We start from the raw sequence: 19,053 nt of genomic DNA, 5'->3' as shown, positions 1-19,053 counted from the left end.
ACCTGCTAGAACACTCGCTCATTTTCAGCTTGAACATAAACCACAGTAAACAGGAATTCAGAGCTGCCAGGGGGACAAAAATCCATTTGCTGAGATATGTTGCCTCCTTTCTCAAAATGTTTGAACTACATTTGTCTGAGGACTTGCAAGCCTGATTTCACCTAAAGTAATACTGTGTCCTGGCAGGGGTCCCTCCATGGAGGCAAAGGCCAACCTTGTCCCTGCTCTGAGGTCCGGGCTTAGTTGGTGTTACCCAAGGGAGAAAGGTGGCAGAAATCAGTATGGAAATAAGCTGTTAATGGCAATTCCAAAATCATAATGTCCCTCTCTACCTGTCAACACATCCATGTACCTACCCACTTCCGAGGAGACTAGTTTGCCTTCTTTACAGAGGGTGGAGCATGCACAAAGAAGCTTTGTATATAGAGCCTGCTTCTTCAGGGAATTGCCACTAGTAAGATAAGATTTTTTTTTTTTTTTTTTTTTTTGTCTTTAATTACTAGTACTCACTTCCAAAAGGCACAACAATATACATGAACGATAAAATCATCACGTGATTTGTGAGTCCTTAACATGGGCATTGGGTGTAAAAGCTGTGGCTTTCAACCCAGGGGCAAGTCTACCTTTCTGAAAGCCACACTTCCTACAGCAGCCAAGCAAAACAATTATTTTTGTACTCAGACCCCCAATGCCACGTTTTCAGACCTTTAAATCACAATGAGCTGTTTCAAACCACTCAGAAGGTGTGTCTTTGCTTTTCAGGTTCGCTCTGAAGTCATCGCCACCTATGCTCTCTGTGGGTTTGCCAACTTCGGCTCCCTGGGACTGGTAATAGGAGGCCTGAGTAAGAACCACTCTCACCAACATTTTGTTTGTCAAGAAATCCCAAAGAAAACACCCAAAGGAACAGCTGGGGGTGAAACTTAGCAGCATTAGGGGCTGAGCAGCTGCTCTGCCAAAGCCTAGTACTCAACTGTGAATGGAAGGGCACCCAGAGGAGTTACAGGGTTTGGTGTGGAGGTACTGGGAGAGGTGCTGAAGAAAATGGGAAGGAGCCAAGCCCTTCTGATAGCTTTCCCTGTTTAGCCCTCAAACACGACCCTGAGCTACTACCACCCATGAGCTTCAGGAGGAGCAGTTCAACTCTATAGTGTGCTGGTTCGAAAGATGAGCTCAACTATTTCCCATAAAAATATTACATATATGCAGTAGACCTATAGGAAAGGAATGAAAAAAAAAAAAAAAAAAAAAAAAAAAAAAAAAAAAAAAAGGGTTTTCAGATCTCAATGAAAAAAAAAAGTTGGAAAACCATCTGAGCTCCTTACCAGGCAGCCAGAAATGCCAGCATTCCTCCTTACCCTGAAGCCTCAGTGGGCTCTGCAGTGCCAGCAGTGGGGAGCAAGACCCAGCCATGGGGATAGACTCTTCTGAAAGGCACAGTCATCCAGCACAGACATGAAAACTGGCAAAGCAAACAAAAGTTATCATTTTCTACTAAGCCACCCACTTAACAGAGAGCTAACACTGGCACTTGGCCTTCAAGTAACTCACTAAAAAATGTCCCATTTTCCTCCATGTTTCCTTTAGTTTAAACTGCAGGGTGGAAAATAACTCCTGTGAGGGAAAAAGCTGGCAGATTCACCTTCCTTATATCTATTTTTGTTTGACATATGCTTTGTTTTTCTTCCTAGCAAGCATTGCTCCCTCAAAAAAGAAGGAAATAGCTGACAGTGCTTTCAGAGCAATGATTGCAGGAACTGTGGCCTGTTTCATGACAGCCTGTGTCGCAGGTACAGTGCTGGGGTTTGGTGTCCCCTACATTCAGTGACCACCATGTGGCAGTGCACCAGTACACCATAACTTATCTGCTCAAACACAAGTATTTTTGTGCTTGACAGGATTAATAGTTGATATGAGACAAAAGATTCTTGAAAACTAGACTACGAAAAGATGTAAAAATTTTGGTTCTTCCTTATACCTGTGTGTTTGGTAGCGGGGTGTGGTGTTTTAATGGGGGAGATTTTTGTTGGTTTTTTTTTAGTTTGTTTGTTTGTCTGTGCAGAACACATGACTCATAAACAAAGCAAGTTATAGGTGAATTACAATCCCTCCTCCACACCACTAGCTACAGGAATAGAGAACTAATTTTGGAAAAGTCACAGAAAAGTGGAATGAAAGAGTGTAAAAGAGAAAGTGTGAGGGAGAGTCTGAACAACTCTTTGTCATAATGTTAAGTCAATATTTTGAGTGGATATTATTTCTAGAGAGCACTTAGGCTCATGAAATGGTCCTAAAATAGGACTACACAGCTGATCCTCATTTTCAAAATTTAAGCTTCAATCTGAGTGAAGAATCACAACGTAACAATCATTCTAGGGAGTAAATTAAAAAGAAAAAAAAAATCCAAAAGATTAATTAATTTATATGTTTCAGTAAGTAAAATTTATCCTCAGTATTTCACAATCACTTTTCCAGCTCTCTTTCCTGGGTGTGTGATACACAAAATTGTATGATAAAGATTAAAGCACTCATATTTCAACAGTGAAGATAGCTCTTGGTACTTTATGTAGCTAAACCCATTATGTCTGTTTCTATCACAACCTCTCTATGCCTTTGTGTCCATGGTAGCAACAGAAAGATATACATTTTAAGGATGAGCCCACACTATTTTCTAAAGGCTAGAGAACCAGCACACTGAAATAACATCAGTCTCACAGCCGTCCATAATATTTTAATACATGACACTACTCCACATAACTGAGGAACCAGGAAGCCCTACTAAAATGTGTCATTTCACAATACTGATCTTAAGAATATTACTGTGAACAGACACTGGGAAAATTTCTCCAAAATAATAGAATCTGCTTTGGAAAGAAAATTGCATTCTACCCACTGCCAGCCATGGCAAATGCTTTCCTTACGCTCAGGAGAAAGTAGAAAAGCCAAGCAATTTCTATTACCCCAGTTAAGATAAGAACATATTAAAAATGTTCTAAGTTCCACAACATTACATATAGAAGGAGCTACCACTTTCATATTTTTGTGTCTCCATTACTCCAGTGAATGATGACATCAGTATTTGTAGGAAATTTTGGAGAATATCTAGCAAAGCAAACTCAAGTTAAAACAAAATAAGAGGTTCTGTATTTACTTGCACTTCTATAAATGCAGCATAGCTTCCATTTTAGTCAATACTTTTCCCAGCAGTGGGAAAGACCTTACTACACAATATTAATATTGCTAAAGGGGCAGAAAATTATCTAAGTGTAACAGGTTGCTGTAGTTGAAATATGTATAAAAAGTAAATAAATTGTTGTGGTTGCTCTTTTAGTCAATTCTTTAAAATTATTCAGATCAGAGGTCCCACAGTTCAAAGGTTTTGACCTTGCACCTTTACATAAGCACCTCATTTAGTGTTTTTTCGTCAGCCAGGATGGTTCATTTGATCATGACCCCATGACTCACATTGTCAGGTCTTACGTTCCTCTTCAGTACTCATTAAGAAAACTGTAACTTGCTTCACAGGCATGCTGACTGTCCCTGGTCTGGAAGATCCCTGCCACATCTTATTAAGAAATGCTTCTAACTTCACAAATTTCCCTGCCAACAGCACAGAGCTACTTGAATGCTGCCAGCATCTCTTGACCAGGTATTGAGAACCCTTTACCCTCTTGAGAGTAAAATTTAGGGGATGCACATCTTCTCTGAAAACTTTATTTTTATTTTTTGGGTTTTGGTGGTGGGTTGATTGGCTTGTTTGTTCGTTTGTTTGTTCTTTTCTTAGGCATCTGTTTCAGTGAACTAGCAGCTTTTAGAGGAATGACTATTTTAGTGCTGTTGAATTGTTTTCCTCTTCTTCGGACATTTTTCTGTTGCATGACAATCACCTACAGTACTAAGAGACAATTCAAAATATCTTTGTTGAAACCTCGTTATGAGCCTTATGAGAGGACGGTCAAGCACCAATCTCTCCTCTGTGGTGACCAGTGAGAGGAACTGAGGGAAAGGCCTGAAGTTCTGTCAGAAGAAATTTGGGTTGGATATTGGAAAGAGATTTTTCCCCGAGAGGGTTTTTGGGCACTGGAACAAGCTCCCCAGGGAAGTGATCACAGCACCAGCCTGACAGAGTTCAAGAAGCATTTGGACAATGCTCTCAGGCACATGGTGTGACCCTTGGGGATGATGCCTTGGGGATGGTGCTGTGAAGGGCCAGGAGTTGGACTTGATGATTTTTGGTTTATCTCAAATATGAACAAAAAATTAAGTCAAATATTTAAACTAATATAATGTTAACATAGTATTTGATGATAACAATAGCTGAAAAAAGTCAGGAGCCTTTCCCTCCTTTCCCTCTTTTGTCTGTAATGTGACAGAAGATAATAGCAATCAGGCCCGTTTACACTAAAAACTTTACATGCATTTAAAGTAGAAAAATATTTCAAGATAAGTTGTTTTTCACAGCTCTCTATCCAAGACAGAGAATAAAGAAATACTGATATTAAATAAGGAATATATTCAGCTGTACTTAATACTGTCTCACAAAGAGCCCAATGTCTATGTACTTACGTTATGGCAAGAACCTTTCAAATTTGTCCTAATGTGCTGCTGTTTTTTTCTATTTTCACAACTAATTACTTTAGAAATAAATACTCTTAATTCATCCTTTTTCCTTGGTATTGAAAATAGAAAAACACAGCAAAATAGCAAAAAATTATCTCTAGGTACATTCAATAATTCTTATTTCTTCATTGCTCTAACTTTTGTTCATCACTAATTTCAACTCTACCAGGTTGCTACAAAGTCAAGAACTTGCTCTATTTTCAGCAGAATCAGTGTTAAGCAGATGCTTTGAAAATGTAAAAAATCTGAATAGAGAAGTGAAACCCTCAATCATTTCAGTTATCTAGGGAGATATACCGGAGACATGAGGACTTTATACAGAAAGTCAGAAATTATCCTGATAAAAAGTGAGAACATCTGGATATGGCACTTGGCTGGTGTTTGCAAAATCTTCTCTCTGTATTGTTTATCATGAAAATTTTAACACATCTAAAGTTACTTTGTAGAAAATGTGTGTTCCCATGCACATGTGTGTGTATATATACATATACTGCAGAGAGAGATGCCCATGACAAAATTCTTTGATTCTGTGAAAAGGAATTCTGTCTGATTTCTACTTTATTTCCTTCCCCAGTGCAAATCATTTGGAGGAGATCTTTCCTGGAGGAAACTACAGTCTGAGTTCCTGGAAAGAGTGTTGCCAAATACTGGGTCAACCTGCTTTTCATTGCGCTTAGGTTAAGTTTTAATTTTTTGACAGGTTAAATCATAAATAAGAACTGTGTTCCTTGGAAGAAAAGAAATAAAAAAAATTCCTTTGCTACAATGAGTGTGAATTTCCCCCATGCAATCTTTATTTTTCATCTCTTACCAGCCTGATTCCTCTGACTTGCTTAGAATTATTTATAAATTAAACGGGGATAAATGGAAGACACCTCTTACTGCAGAATTCTTCTCCCACTACAAATCAGAATAGAAGAACATTTCTAAGCCTGATTCTCCTGCTTTTATTTCTACCCTGAAACTGACTAACCTGCCAGATTAAACTGCTATAGGTATGAAGAAAATCAGATTCAGAAGATTTGGCTGCCACTTACAGAAAGCTATGAACTAGAAATAATATTCTGAGTTGCCATCAATTTCTAATAGTATTTCTGCTCATTTTTGATGGCAAAGAAGTCTTAAGGGCATGAAGAGAAAGCTGCATTTTCTGCAGAGATAACTATATGCATACATATATAGTATATAAATGTATCTATTCCTAGCTATACTAGGTAGCTATAGCTGCAAATGAACTGAGCTGCAAACCTGTTCTATCTCATCAGCTTGGCCACTGAAGTGCCCAAATTGAGGGCTAGCCACTCTACGCCAGAGATTTCCTTCTTCTGCCAACAGGAGAGTGCAGGAAGTTTGTCCCTGTTTAGAGTGAATTCATATGAATGAAAATGTCCAGACTCCAAGTAAAGTTTCCTGTATTAATTATTCTAAATCTATGTTTTTAACCATTGTGAAAATTGATTCTGGAGTCACCAACAAGGAACTTTTACACACATTTGACCATTATCAAATGCAGGAAAAATCAGGTCCATAACATGACTATTCCCCATCAGGCAAACTGATGTATATGTAGGAGACTCTACAGGATCCCCTTGAAGAAGAAAGAATGTTACAGTTTTAAGCTTCAGAACTTTCATGGACTCGAAAACTGCTGAGTTTTGTGCAGAGATAGGGGGAGAGAGAGAGGAGGAGAGAGAGTGAGCAGTTACTATCCTATGACATAATTTATGCTAAAGGCCTTTGAAAAAAAGGTCAGAACTAAAGTACAGGAATATCAGAAAATTCTGACACATTCTGCAAATAAAAATTGCACAGATGTTGTATTCAGGTACAGCAATTACTAACTTTTCAATCTTCCATTAATTACTGCAGAATCTTTTCTAGGAAATCCAAGTTCATTAACTTATACAGGTGCCAGTACAGCTATTTCCAGGGATATTTATTTGAACTTACTGTGAAAGTGCTAGTTCCATGTAAAGCTCAGTTTATGAACTTAATCCCCAGAAAAGTTATGAATATCAGTATTGCAACTACTTGTGATTTTTTATCTCTGATTTTATATTGTTAGGTGTTTTTCTTTGGCTTCATCCACCTAGGTTTAGGAGACTACATGTCATCCTCAATTTTCAGTTGTTTTAAAGGATCTTGATAATCCTGATTAGGACAGATATATGTCATATATTTCATGTGAACCCATCCTAAAGAGAATACATGAATTTGATAAATTATTTTTGTCCAGCATGCTGGTTATAGGAGGGTTTAGATATCAAGTAAGTTTAGAGACTGAAACAGAGTAACATTATTTCAAGGAAAATTAATCAGAAACATTAGTTCTTGCTGTCAAGAAGAGCACACCCCATATGCTCTGTTTACAAATCATCCCTGGCACTCTCCCTCTTTGCTATTCCCTACCATGCTCTATTTAATATCATTCATTTGAAATGGCTGCTCTTTCCATTTCACTATTGTGTGGTGGGTAAAAAGGCTACTTGGGCTGGTAAATACAATCACGTATAAACTGCTAAAAAAGCCTTTCATATAGATGAAGATAGCAGCCTGAAGAAGAAATAAGGTATGTTTCTTTTCCTTTTTAAGACTCCTCTATAGCTGGATGTCTTGGTTTTGAAAGACAGTCTTATCAGGGAAATCTAGAACCTCCCTTGGAATGGAGAATGTAAACCCCCTTCACTCCAATTATTATAATTTTGCAATTAGGGGCTCTTAGGGAAATAGGAGTAACAGTTCTTTACTAGGAATATTAAAAAGGAAAATACAAATGTAGTAGTTAAAAAAAAAAAAAAAAAAAAAAAAAAAAAAAAAGAAGCAAACAAAAATCCTGGAAAAAACCCTGACAGAATCAGGGATACGACCTGGCATCTTGTTGGTCGGGGTGTTGGAAGCAGTCCAAATAAGTCCCCCTGAAGTAAAAGATGTGGTTCTTTGGAGTAGAGATGGTCATGTAGAAAATTCAGTGGTGGTGAGATGGCTGCAGTCTTCCTCCAGGAATCTACTGGAAAAACAGGATACCTTGTGTTCCTCAGTCCCAGGTTTTATCTAGCTAGGAACAGCTGGAGCATCTCACAATGGGGTGATGGAATGTGTCATGTCATTGGTGGGTCCTAATGGCCCATTATCAGAAGTTGTCCCCCTGCAGGATGGATAATGGCTGGGCCACTATCAGGTAGCATCCTCTTCCCCGCCCCGCACCACCGCCCCCCCCCCCCCCCCCCCCCCACCCGAGGAGCAAGAGGAGGACAAAACATAAAACATCTCCCAAAAAAGCAGCCTTCAACAGATGAAATAGAATGCACATTTCTAGGTTACATAATCCACTACACTGGATTAGATGAAAGGCAATTTTTGCAGAGTATATATGATATTTCTCTACACCTGCTCAAAGAGATTGACCACCTGTTTTGATGATGGCTTGATCAAAAGACAATATATGTGGGACATTACATCTTAAGTGTTGCAAAAATAGTGATGGCAAGAGGAGGGGATTGCTACAAGCACCATCATGTGTTCCAGTGACTATTTTCCCCCTGCCCTTGTGATGGTGCTAGGACTCCAGTGTAGAGATCTTTGTGTTTCTCTCGATACAAAAGTGGAACAGTGCATTTCACAAGCTCAGAGTTACCCTGGCAGATTGGACCCTGAACTATCAGTGCCCAGGAACACATTTCTGATAACACCAATGGCAACAAATCTGCATCACAGACCTCAAAAGAAACATTTGGTTTAATCATATGCTTGCTAGCACCCGTGACAGGTTGATCTTGTGGTGGGCTGGATGCCAGGTGCCACCAAAGTCTCTATCCTTCTCTGCTGTACAGGCAAGAGAAGATCCAAAGAAAGGTTTATGGCTTGGGATAAGGACAGGGAGAGATCATTCACCCAGTACTGTCATTGGCAGAACTGACTCAACTTGGGGAAGATTAATTTAATTTAATGATTATCAATTCTGAGAAGGATACAGAGAAACAAAATCAAATCTTCAAAATACTCTCCCCAGACTCCCTCTGCCTTGTGATCAGTCTTACCTATGATTATCTCCATCCCCACCACCCAGCAGCCTAGAGTGATGAGGAATTGGGGTTATGGTCAGTTCATCACACATTGTCTTGACCTCTCCTTCCTCTTTAGGAAGAGGAATCCTCACAGTCCTCCCCTGTTACGTTGTGGGATTCCTGCTGTAGCAGACAGTTCTCCATTAACTTCTCCACTGTGAGTCCTTTGAGTCCTTCCATGAGCTGCAGTTTTTCATTAACTGCTCCAGCATGTGGAGTGCAGCCCTTCAGGAACAGGCTGTTTCAGTGTTTGTCTCCAGCGGAATCACAAGTCCTGCCAGCAAACTTGCTCCAGTGTGGGCTTCTGTCTCCACAGGCCTACTAGGATGCTGCTCCATCACCAACTCCTCTTTCCATGGGGCCATGGGTCTTGCCAGGACCCTGTTCCAATGTGGGCTTCCCACAGGGTCACAGCTTCCTTTGAGCATCCACCTGGTCTTGGATGGGTCTTTTCTGCATGCTGCAGGTGGATCTCTGCATCCCCATGGACCTCCAGGGGCTGCAGGAGCACAGCTGTCTCACCATGGGCTGCACCACGGGCTGCAGGGGAATCTCAGCTCTGTACAGGGACCAGTTCCTGTCCCTCCTTCTCCACTGGCCTGGGAGACTTCCTCTCAGATTTTCTCACTCTTCTCTTTTGGATGCTTCTTCTGTAGCAGGTTTTTCCCATTTCTTGAACTGTTATCAGAGGCTCTACCACTGTCATTGGTGGGCTCAACTTTGACCAGTGGCGAGTCCATCTTTGAGCCAGCTGGCATTAGCTCCATTGCACATGGAAGAAGTTTCCAGTAACTTCTCAAAGAAGGAACCCTACAGCACACTCAACTCTCCTCCTCCACTAAAAAAACCTGGCCACGTAAACTCAGTACACACTCTATGCCTATAAATTCAAAGATGTAAATGAACATTTTTTCAATTCTTAAATAACAGATGAAGTCTATGTGGCTCTGTAGCTCTGGTTCAAAGGTCTTGCAAAAAAAACCAACCAACCAAACAAAAAACCCACTTTCTTTAAAGTTATTGGAGTGGCAGTGCACAATAGGTTACAACTAATGAAGTGACAAGTGAATGAAGCATTAGTAGTGGCATGACTCAATTTCTCACCCTCACAATCAACCCACTTGCACGTATCTAATAGCTTTGTGCTGTAGCTTTTGCAGAGTGTTAGTTACTAAAAGTCAATGGTAATAATTCCAGGAAAACTTTTATGGAGTTCTGTTTACAAGAGTTCCAGGAAATCTACTGTATAGCCTTTATCACACTCAGAACATATACAAACAATGAAAATTACCCTTACAGTAAGACAAAGTTCTCTCTCAATCCAGTTTAGAAAAGTAGTGAAATATGTAAGTTAGGGATGTCTGTCAGGTAATGGGAATATTTCTATTTTAGTTGGCTGAGATGGGAGTGAGATGGAAAAAACAAGGACATTTTAGAAACAATCTATTTCCAATTCTACATGTCAGAACAGCCATTGCAATCTACCTTTGTGAACAAGTGAGTAGTTGACTATATGTTGTGATTTATCTGGCAGGCAGCTAAACACCACCTAGTCCCTTGCTCACTCCCTGCTGCTACCTGGGACTGAGAATTAAAAAAAAAAAAAAAATTGTGGGTTGACGTAAAGACAGTTTGAAGCAGTAATAATAATAATACAGAAGTGATACATAAGGCAATTGATTTCTATCCATTGACTATTGACCACTCAGTCCCTATGCTGCTGTGCACCCATCCAGCCTTCCCCTCAGTTTATGAACTGAGCATGACACCATATGGCATGGTTATCCTTTCAAACAGTTGGAGTCCGGTGTACTGACTGTGTGTATCATGGTTTAGAAATCATACTCCCCAACATAGTCCTCTCAATGAGACCCTCCAAACCACATCTCAAATCACTCACTTCCCCTCCTGCTTTCCCTTCCCCCTGTGAGTAGCTGGAGAGGAGAATTGGAGGCACAAAAGGTGAAGATCACGGGTTGCGATAACAATGTACTGGAAACAGCAATGAGATAAGAAGACAAAGAGTAAGAACAGCAAAATGAAGAGCAAAAATGCACAAAAGAGAGGGAGAGTGATTCACATGCAAAAATGCTGTCACCACAGAGCTCAACCTGACTGCAATGACACTACCCCAGCTGCTCCAGAATCACCCAACTTTTCCTTCTGTGTGGAAATCAGCATTACCCTACCACTCCTCACTTAGTCCCATGCTTAACCTAGAGGAATCCCTTCATTTCAGCAGAGACTCCCTCTGTCCCTCAGCAGTGATGTGAGGTGGTATCAAATTACAAGGTGGTATAGAATAAAAATTGGTATAGAGCAACCTCCAGGACCTGGCCACACCCTCTCCTGGTTACATCGAAAATGAGCCCTCTCCTGTCTGGAACTAGGACCGTTTTCTCCCAGACTCTTGGGGTCCCCTCAGCCTATTCATTCTTGGGGTATTATGAGAAGCTAAAGTCCTTTGCTCAAGGTAAGCGCTACTTAACAACAATTAAAACATCAGTGTGTTATCAACATCGTTGTCATCCTAAATCCAAAACACAGCAATTAACCACCTACTAGGAAGAGAAATAATCCTACCCCAGCCAAAATAAGGACACGATCAAAGAGGCCTATCATATACAGCAAGTTATGGAGCCAAAACAGTGTTCTCCAAACCAGGTGCCACCTGTTTCTTACAAAAAGCATGAATAGAGAGAGGCAAGATGCCAAGGACACAGTTCTTCTACAGACTGAAACTGGGTTTTGCTATGGTCCGTCTACTTGTCACTATGCAGTGCCATAAATTCATTTTTCCTGAAAGCTGTGAGTCTGTAGATCAATGACAGATTTCCAAATTTCAGCTAGGAACAGCTTGCATTGAATGTTTAACAGTGCCATATAGGTGTGAACGTGTATCTGAACCTCAACCCCACCAGTTGTAGAAGACAAATATGTGTTGAGGGCATTGGTGTAGGGCAAGTGAAGTTCTCTGTCCTTGTGAAGTACGTTGCATGGGGAGCACAGCAGGGCAGTCACCAATACAGCTGGATTTGCCCTGGGAGCAACTTGTGTGAAGCCCCAAATTTGGCAATTGTGGACAGTTCATCCGTGTGGGACCATCTCTATTCTGTTTCCAGACCCACAAAATAAATAGGTCTGCTGCAATCCTAGGCTGTTTTCTGATATCAACATAAAAACAAGCATCGGATCACAAAACTTTCATATTTGAGAGGCTGAATCAAATTCTCTTCTCATTTGCATCAGTCTAAACTTGGTGGAGACGTCTTCACTGAAGCTGGAGTTATCATACATTTATGACAATGTAAATCAGGTAGGAGTTGTTTCCTTGGGTTTGATTTTAACTTCAAGCTGATTTTAAAGTCTATCAGTCAGTGCACAGAAACCAACAGAACTACTTAATTTAATAAATATTGTGCATTGTATGTGCACAACTGTACACATGCTTCTGTTTTGTTTTGTGAAGCTATGAATCTGAAATGTGAGAATACAAAACTAGAAAACTAGCTGGTGAAAACCAGTTCACTCTTTAGCTCTTGATGGTTTTATAAAGGAGGGGGAAAAAATCAAAGCATTTTCTTGTTGCTATGGTATTCTGCAGCATAGGGATTCACTATAGCAACCAGTGCATTACATCATAAGGCATTGATCAAAATGCGTATGTTGCCATGGTTGCCACAGTGATTTTTTTTTTTCTATATTGATTGATATCTTTGATGTCAGCTGGCTAGAAATATGAGGGAAATGGGAGCACCCTACATGAATTTTGCTTTTTTCCTGACTACAAAAATAGATGGCAGCTAAGGATCACATTTGTCTAGATGAAATGAGAAAATCTTGAAATTTTACGTGCGAACTCTTGCTTGTTACCAGAATTAAACATAGGTAAGAAATACCAAATTGGAGTTCCTTGTTTACTTGTTGTCCACCTGCTAGGGAAGCGTTCCTACCTCAGGACCAATTGCATTACAATGTTTGGAGTCCCCATGTTAGGGACAATAGCCCTATATACCTAGTATAATAAACCTGGATTTGTGTCCAGTTGTGAGTTTTGTATCCCATATTCACTTGAGAAAGCTTCTTACCACTGTTTCTGATCTGTAAAATGAAGCAATGACCTGGGGGTGTTGTTGGAAGTTGTGTTACAACAAAAGTTTTTAGCAGAAGTGAGAGTGGGACTTTTGCAGGTGTAGAATTATAAACTCAGGAAATCTATCTGTCTGATTCTGTGCTGGAAAGCAATGAGAAACTAGACCCCACGTGCCTAGTTTCTGTCTCTTTTACATGGATTGAAACAGATACAACTTCACCAGTGTTCTGCTTTGCCTGAGCTAACTGCTCTGGTTTCTTTTTCAAGACTATGGATTTGTTTGTACCAGTTCTTCTCTCTGAAGAAAATCTCACACTCTTGCAGCATCTTAGCTCAAGTAACAGCAGGGACACAAGTTTAGTGTCCATAACAAACCATTATTGTTATATCACACAATCCCCCGTATCTTCCACAGTTGTTTATAGCCCTAACTAATCCAAGTTTCATTGACTGCTGACTGAAATTGTCTTACAAAACCCTTGTTTGACTCTAGCTGGCTATGCGGCCATATTACAAGAAAATACTTGTTTTGTTACAGGTACTTCCCAAAGGAGCCACTAAAAAAAAAAAAAAAAAAAAAAAGGGCTTTTCTCTATTTTTCAGTTCAGGAATACCGCATAGAAGACATCCATCCTCCACAGTTTATTGAATAATCATGCTCAGGGATTTCAAAAAAGGAACTGATCCTTGCAGCTTTATGCTGTTCTTGCAGACAGCTCAACTGAAGTCAGCTAAGTTACCCTCTGTATTATGCATATTTTCCATTAATAAGTGATTATGGGACCTGGCTTCACCTGAAACCAGACGTAGGAAAAATAAGAGATCTCCCCATAATTATCATTTTTCCCCTTATGTTACTTAACTGCCATAATAAAACCACAGCAGAGCCCAGACTGAGATTTCAGGTCAGGCTTTATTTCCCAGGTAACTGTTGAATTCCCAAGCACCTTGCTTCCTTCTCTTCATCCTTTTTTCCTCTGATCATTCCATGACTTTACAGAAGCACTCTTCCTACCTTGCTTTCCGTACTTCCTAATTTTTATCACCTTTATTTTGATTTCACACACCATCACGGGGAGCTGGAATCTTTCCTTTGTTGGGTCACTAGATGGCAGAAGAGACTCAATAACAGCTCTTCCCCCGAAACTAGGTAGGACCGCAAGTATCTAGCCTTTTTACATATTATGTGGTCCACTTGGGGTTTTTGTTGATCAAAATTTCGTGTTAATTACTTTTTTTTACCCTGTTTTCCGGATTTTTTTTTTTCATACAAAAATTGTGATATGCTCTGGCTAAGGGGCCACTCTGCACACCTTACAGCTCCACTTCCCTGAGTGCCTCCTCCAGGAATAGGCATTCTTGTAGACCATCTTTTTCCTTAAATGATGTCTGCTGGTTCGCCTATTTTTCTAATCACCCCTGTAGGTTGTGGTGAAGTGTTACTGTCTGTAGTAACCTTAGAGAAAGTAGTAGAATGAATTATGGAATATGTAAAATTTAGATGCTGAAAAAAACTTGCAATAGATGGAGGTGTGAATATAGTTGTTGTGTATCCTACTAAAAATCCTTATTCTATTTGCCTGGAGGTATCTGGGACTAAAGGTTTCTAAAAATTATGCATGGCCTAGAAAAGCAACAGCAATAATTGTACCAAAGTCTATTTTATTGTAAACCCCACCACCAGTCCACATCTCAGCTTTTCCTCTGCCTTCAGGATTGCTGGACACAATAAGGCTTTTTGCAAGCTGATATTGACACCTAAAGATTTTTGTGTTTGGTGTATATCTGTAGTTCTATAGATTTCAATATGTGGCTGTATAGTTTCTAACTCTTTGTCACTTTAGCATAGTAGCTACATTTTCCTAGATATTATGCCAGCTTCTTGGAATTTTGCTTAGTCTTGCTTTTAAGGCTAGCAAGGACACTTCATTTTCCACTAGAACTTAAAATACATAGCATGAAAGCCTCTGGAATAAGTACAGTGGGGCAGAACATGGGGGGAAATTACTTAAGCAACTCTTCTTCGAATTGGACAATATTTGATAGGTATACTAATCAACTAACCTTATAACAGTTGCAGAAACACTCTATCATGTGTGCATATCACCATATCATGCACCTTGAAAGCCTTTCAATTAAGGATTTGCTTATAAATTAACATTTTAATGCTGTTTGAGAAAGAGTTTTATTCCAGGCAACAATATAGTTTTCCTTAGTTGCCTTGTGGAGGTAAGGGGAAGCAGGATGAATCATCTCACTGTGGGAGAGAGGGTTAAGACAAAGATACTAATAATGATATAACCTTGAGTAGAAGTCCTATAAAATGTTACTCTCAGAAAAAGGAGAGGGAAACTCACTGTGGAGAAAACAATGACAAGACACCCTTATGATATGTACTCAAGTAAATAGTTTGTTTCTGGAGTACTGATTGTCACAATGTCTGGCAAACTATTTACAAGGAAGAGGGAAAAACCGTACGCCTTCCTTGCCTTCCAGAGGTACTAGAGCCACTATTCAAGAGCTTAAGTGCTTATTTCTGAATACAGCAAAGTAATCCACTTTGCAGAGCAGTAAGCTGTTCACAGTGAGTTGCAAGAGCTTCAAAAGAATTGAAAAGGCTCCTTAAAAGCGATTGGATTGGTATAGTATTCTCAATACCTAAATAAGAAGGTCTCACCATTACTTTTACTCCAACTGTGAGATGTTTCATCCAACAACATGAGACAGCAGCTACTGACTTTGGGCTGTTCTTCATCTGTCAGATCTATGACTGTGTTAGTGGGAACTTCAGGAAGGGCTTACATGAGGTATAAGCACCTATCCTTCAGGAACAATCCACAAAACGCTCTCAAAAAACTTGAAGAGCTCAAAGCCCTTCAACAACATTGTGCTGTTGAGAGCTTAGATAGATTTTTTACATTAGCTTTTCTTCATATTTCCTTATGTCATTCTATAAAGCCTAGTGTGTATGTTTGTCAATAGAATGAACTGAAGCCCTTAGGAGCAGTACAGGATGGGTGGTGGGTTTGCTCTTACTAGCAATACCCAGCTTTGAAAACACTCCCTCTTCTGGAAAGTTGTTTGTAAAAGGATTTTTACTTGCACATGAAAGAGAGCATATTCACCAAAGATAATTTCAGCTAGTTTCAAAAAGTGTATTTCTGTCCTGGAGACCTCAACCCAACTGTTTCCAATGAAGACTTTGTCAAATAATGGTCAAAAGGAAAAAACTAAACTGTTAGTCTTATCCACCATAGTGTTACTCTACTTTTTTAATAGGGAATTTATAGACTTTAAATAAAAGTAGCTTTACGTTCCATAAAGCTTGCTCTCTAAAGTTCCTTCAACATATTCATGCCAAGGGGAAGAACTTTTCCACTTCTGAGAATATTGCAATAACTATAACTTTTTTTTTTTTTTAAATCTAACCATTGCTATTCTGATCTATAAAGACCTTGTCCTTTGCAGATTTTTAAGGATTCAATAGGATGCTAAAAAGGTACCGAATTTGTTTCTGCAATAAAATTTACCTTCACCCCCTCCTTATTATTTAAATAATCCCTAAAATAACAATAGGTATTTTCAGCTGCATCTGAATTTATTTCTTCTCTGAGACAAGGTCTTTGGTCTGTGCAAACATCTCCCAAAATCCTACAATGCAAATATCAGGCAAAAAAGGCTTCTGCACTAGCCTCATTTTCGGTTCAGTAATATCACATAGAAGACATCCATCCTCCACAGTTTATTGAATAATCATGCTCAGGCATTTCAAAAAAGGAACATCCTTGCAGCTATGTGCTGTTCTTGCAGACAGCTTGACTGAAGTCAACTAAGATACCCCCTGTACTATGCATATTTTCCATTCATAAGTGATTATGGGACCTGGCTTCACCTGAAACCAGATGTAGGAAAAATAAGAGATCTCCCCATAATTATCACTTTTCCCCTTATGTTACTTAGCTGTCATAATAAAACCACAGCAGAGCCAGACTGTGATTTCAGGTCAGGCTTCATTTCCTTGTATGTGCTTTGGCAAAAAAAGTATTTTTCCATCTCTTTGACTCCCAACTAAAACTGCATAAAGTGGCTGCAGCTGGTAAACTGCATTCTTTTCATGCTTTATGCTTTCTCAGGTATGCTTGTTACAGTACTACACAAATCCAGTCAGGTAGTTTACTCATTAGCCATCAAAGAAAGAGCTAGCCTAATATCTGAGAACTATTTGACTTAGCCATACTAGTAGCCAAGGAAAAAACAAACAAACAAACAAACAAACAAACAAACAAACACATTATCTGACAAGCATGACTCTATCAAACAAAACTTTCATTGAACCAAACTTGATAATGCTTTCCAAACCAGAGGAGAATGATAATTCTCTTACTGGTTTGTTTTGGTAGGGGAGATGGAAGAAACCAGTTTTCAAAATACAAGGAATCTTCCACTTGCAGATTATCTTTGCAAATACAGACATTTCAGAGGGAGAAGGTTGAATCCTAAGGCACTGATACAAATTACTTAGGAATTATTATGGTGACATTGGGAACCATTATGTTGTCTTGTAAAAGTGATCTCATTTAGAATTCTTGGAAGACCCTCTTATGCTTACATGTCTGACATGGCTTCAGCTAGGGTAGAGCTAATTTCTTCTCAGCAGCTGTTACAGTGCTGTATTTTGCATTCAGAATAAGAAGGGTATAGATAACATACTGATGTTTTGGGTTTCTGCGAAGCCTTGCTTATCCTGAGTCAAGGACTTTTTTTTCTTGTCTCATGTTGTGCCAGATAGGACATACACAAAGGAAACTGAGAGCAAGCACAGCTGGGACAAGTGACCTGAACTCACAAAATGAGTATTCCACACCACAGAACATCATGCCCTGTAGATAAACTGGGGAGTTACCTGGAAGGGCTGCTGGTCTGAGTGTGGGAATATGAGAAGACAGATGGAGATTGTGCTGAAGGCAATCTTGCCCCCCATACATTGCAGCTGTGTTAATTATCAAAGAGTGGGAACAGTCTTACCCTCACAGCTATGGGTGTGATAAGAGTGAATTGGCTGGGAGAGGAGTCAGTTGGAGTCTGCTGGCTGTGCTGTGAGGAGGCAAGGACAAGAGGTCGTGCAAGGAACAGGCAGGGTAAGGCAGCTGTGCTAGGGAGAGGAAGGAGCAAGCTGGAAATGCAGAAGGAAAGTAGAAGAAGGAGAGAAAGAGCCAGAGCTGTGTGGAGCTACTTGTTGGACTGCAAGGGAGAAAAGGTATGAAAGACTTCTAGATAACAAGGTACTAATACTTGGAGCCCTCTGAAGTTTTTAAAGGAGTACTTGTGAGTGCAGTGGCAGTCTTGATGATGACAGGAATATGATCTGGCATCCATCCCTGGGTGGTGAGCGATTGTAATGTGCATCACTTGTTTCTCCTCTTATTATTATTATTTATCATTATGATTGTGTTTTACTTTATTTACAATTAATAAAGTGTTTTTATCTCAACCTACAACTTTACTTTGATTGTCCTCCCCGTTCCATTGGGATGGCAGAGGGAGAGATTAGGGGTTGAGCAAGTAAGTGGCCTTGTGGTGCTTAATTTCCATCTGGGTTTAAACTACAACAATGCCACAGAAAAAAAAATGGGGGAAAAAATCAAAACACCAAAACACTTACTATTAGATGTCTTTTTCCCTGATTATGGCCAAATATGACTATGTTGATGGTACCTGTTCCATCTGATGACACTGTTTCTGGCAAAACTTGTTCTAAACCACAACAGGTATAATTCTGAGTGTATTACTTTATCAGGGACAATGAACAGGCACTAATCTCCTTTTTAGTCTACTTTATGGAAACAAGCAGACCAAACTACAGAGAGCTTTTGATTCAATTTTTATGGAGCAAACAGAGGAACATGTGTAGAGATCAAGGCTACAACAGAAACTGCAATGGTAATCGTAGTGCTACCATAAAGGCAGTGCAAGTTAAGCAGCCACAAATGATACAATATGACCAGCCTCTTTTCCTAAGTAAGAGTATGAACGTGTTACATTTGTATATTATTTGTGCAGTGTAGTCCTCAGCTGCTGGTAAAACCATATGCTACAATCAGATAATCTGACTTCAACTTTTAGTGGCACGCTGCTAGGTGTGTATCAGTCAGTTCCATTGCTGGCAATGGATGAGAGACATAGGTCTCTTTTTATTATCAGAGATGGGCCCATGGGCTTTGTTTGCACCACAGAAAAACATTCCTCTTGGTGGATTGATACTTGAATTTTTTTATA

General features: G+C 39.6%; 1 protein-coding gene across 1 annotated transcript in view; it reads left to right on the top strand.

Annotated features, from left to right (window-relative positions):
- SLC28A3 (solute carrier family 28 member 3) overlaps positions 1 to 5,318 on the top strand; it is a 38,935-nt gene extending 33,617 nt beyond the window's left edge. Inside the window, 4 exon segments of the mRNA XM_040090370.1 lie at positions 763 to 844; positions 1,692 to 1,790; positions 3,526 to 3,649; positions 5,195 to 5,318. Coding sequence (XP_039946304.1) covers positions 763 to 844; positions 1,692 to 1,790; positions 3,526 to 3,649; positions 5,195 to 5,297 — 408 coding nt within the window. The 3' untranslated portion in view covers positions 5,298 to 5,318.
- Positions 5,319 to 19,053: the final 13,735 nt, after the last annotated feature.

This window comes from Hirundo rustica, chromosome Z (genome assembly GCF_015227805.2).
Source record: "Hirundo rustica isolate bHirRus1 chromosome Z, bHirRus1.pri.v3, whole genome shotgun sequence".
In the NCBI taxonomy this organism is placed as follows: Eukaryota; Metazoa; Chordata; class Aves; order Passeriformes; family Hirundinidae; genus Hirundo; species Hirundo rustica.
Note: the sequence above shows the minus strand (reverse complement) of the source record. Positions and strands in the feature narration are given on the sequence as shown.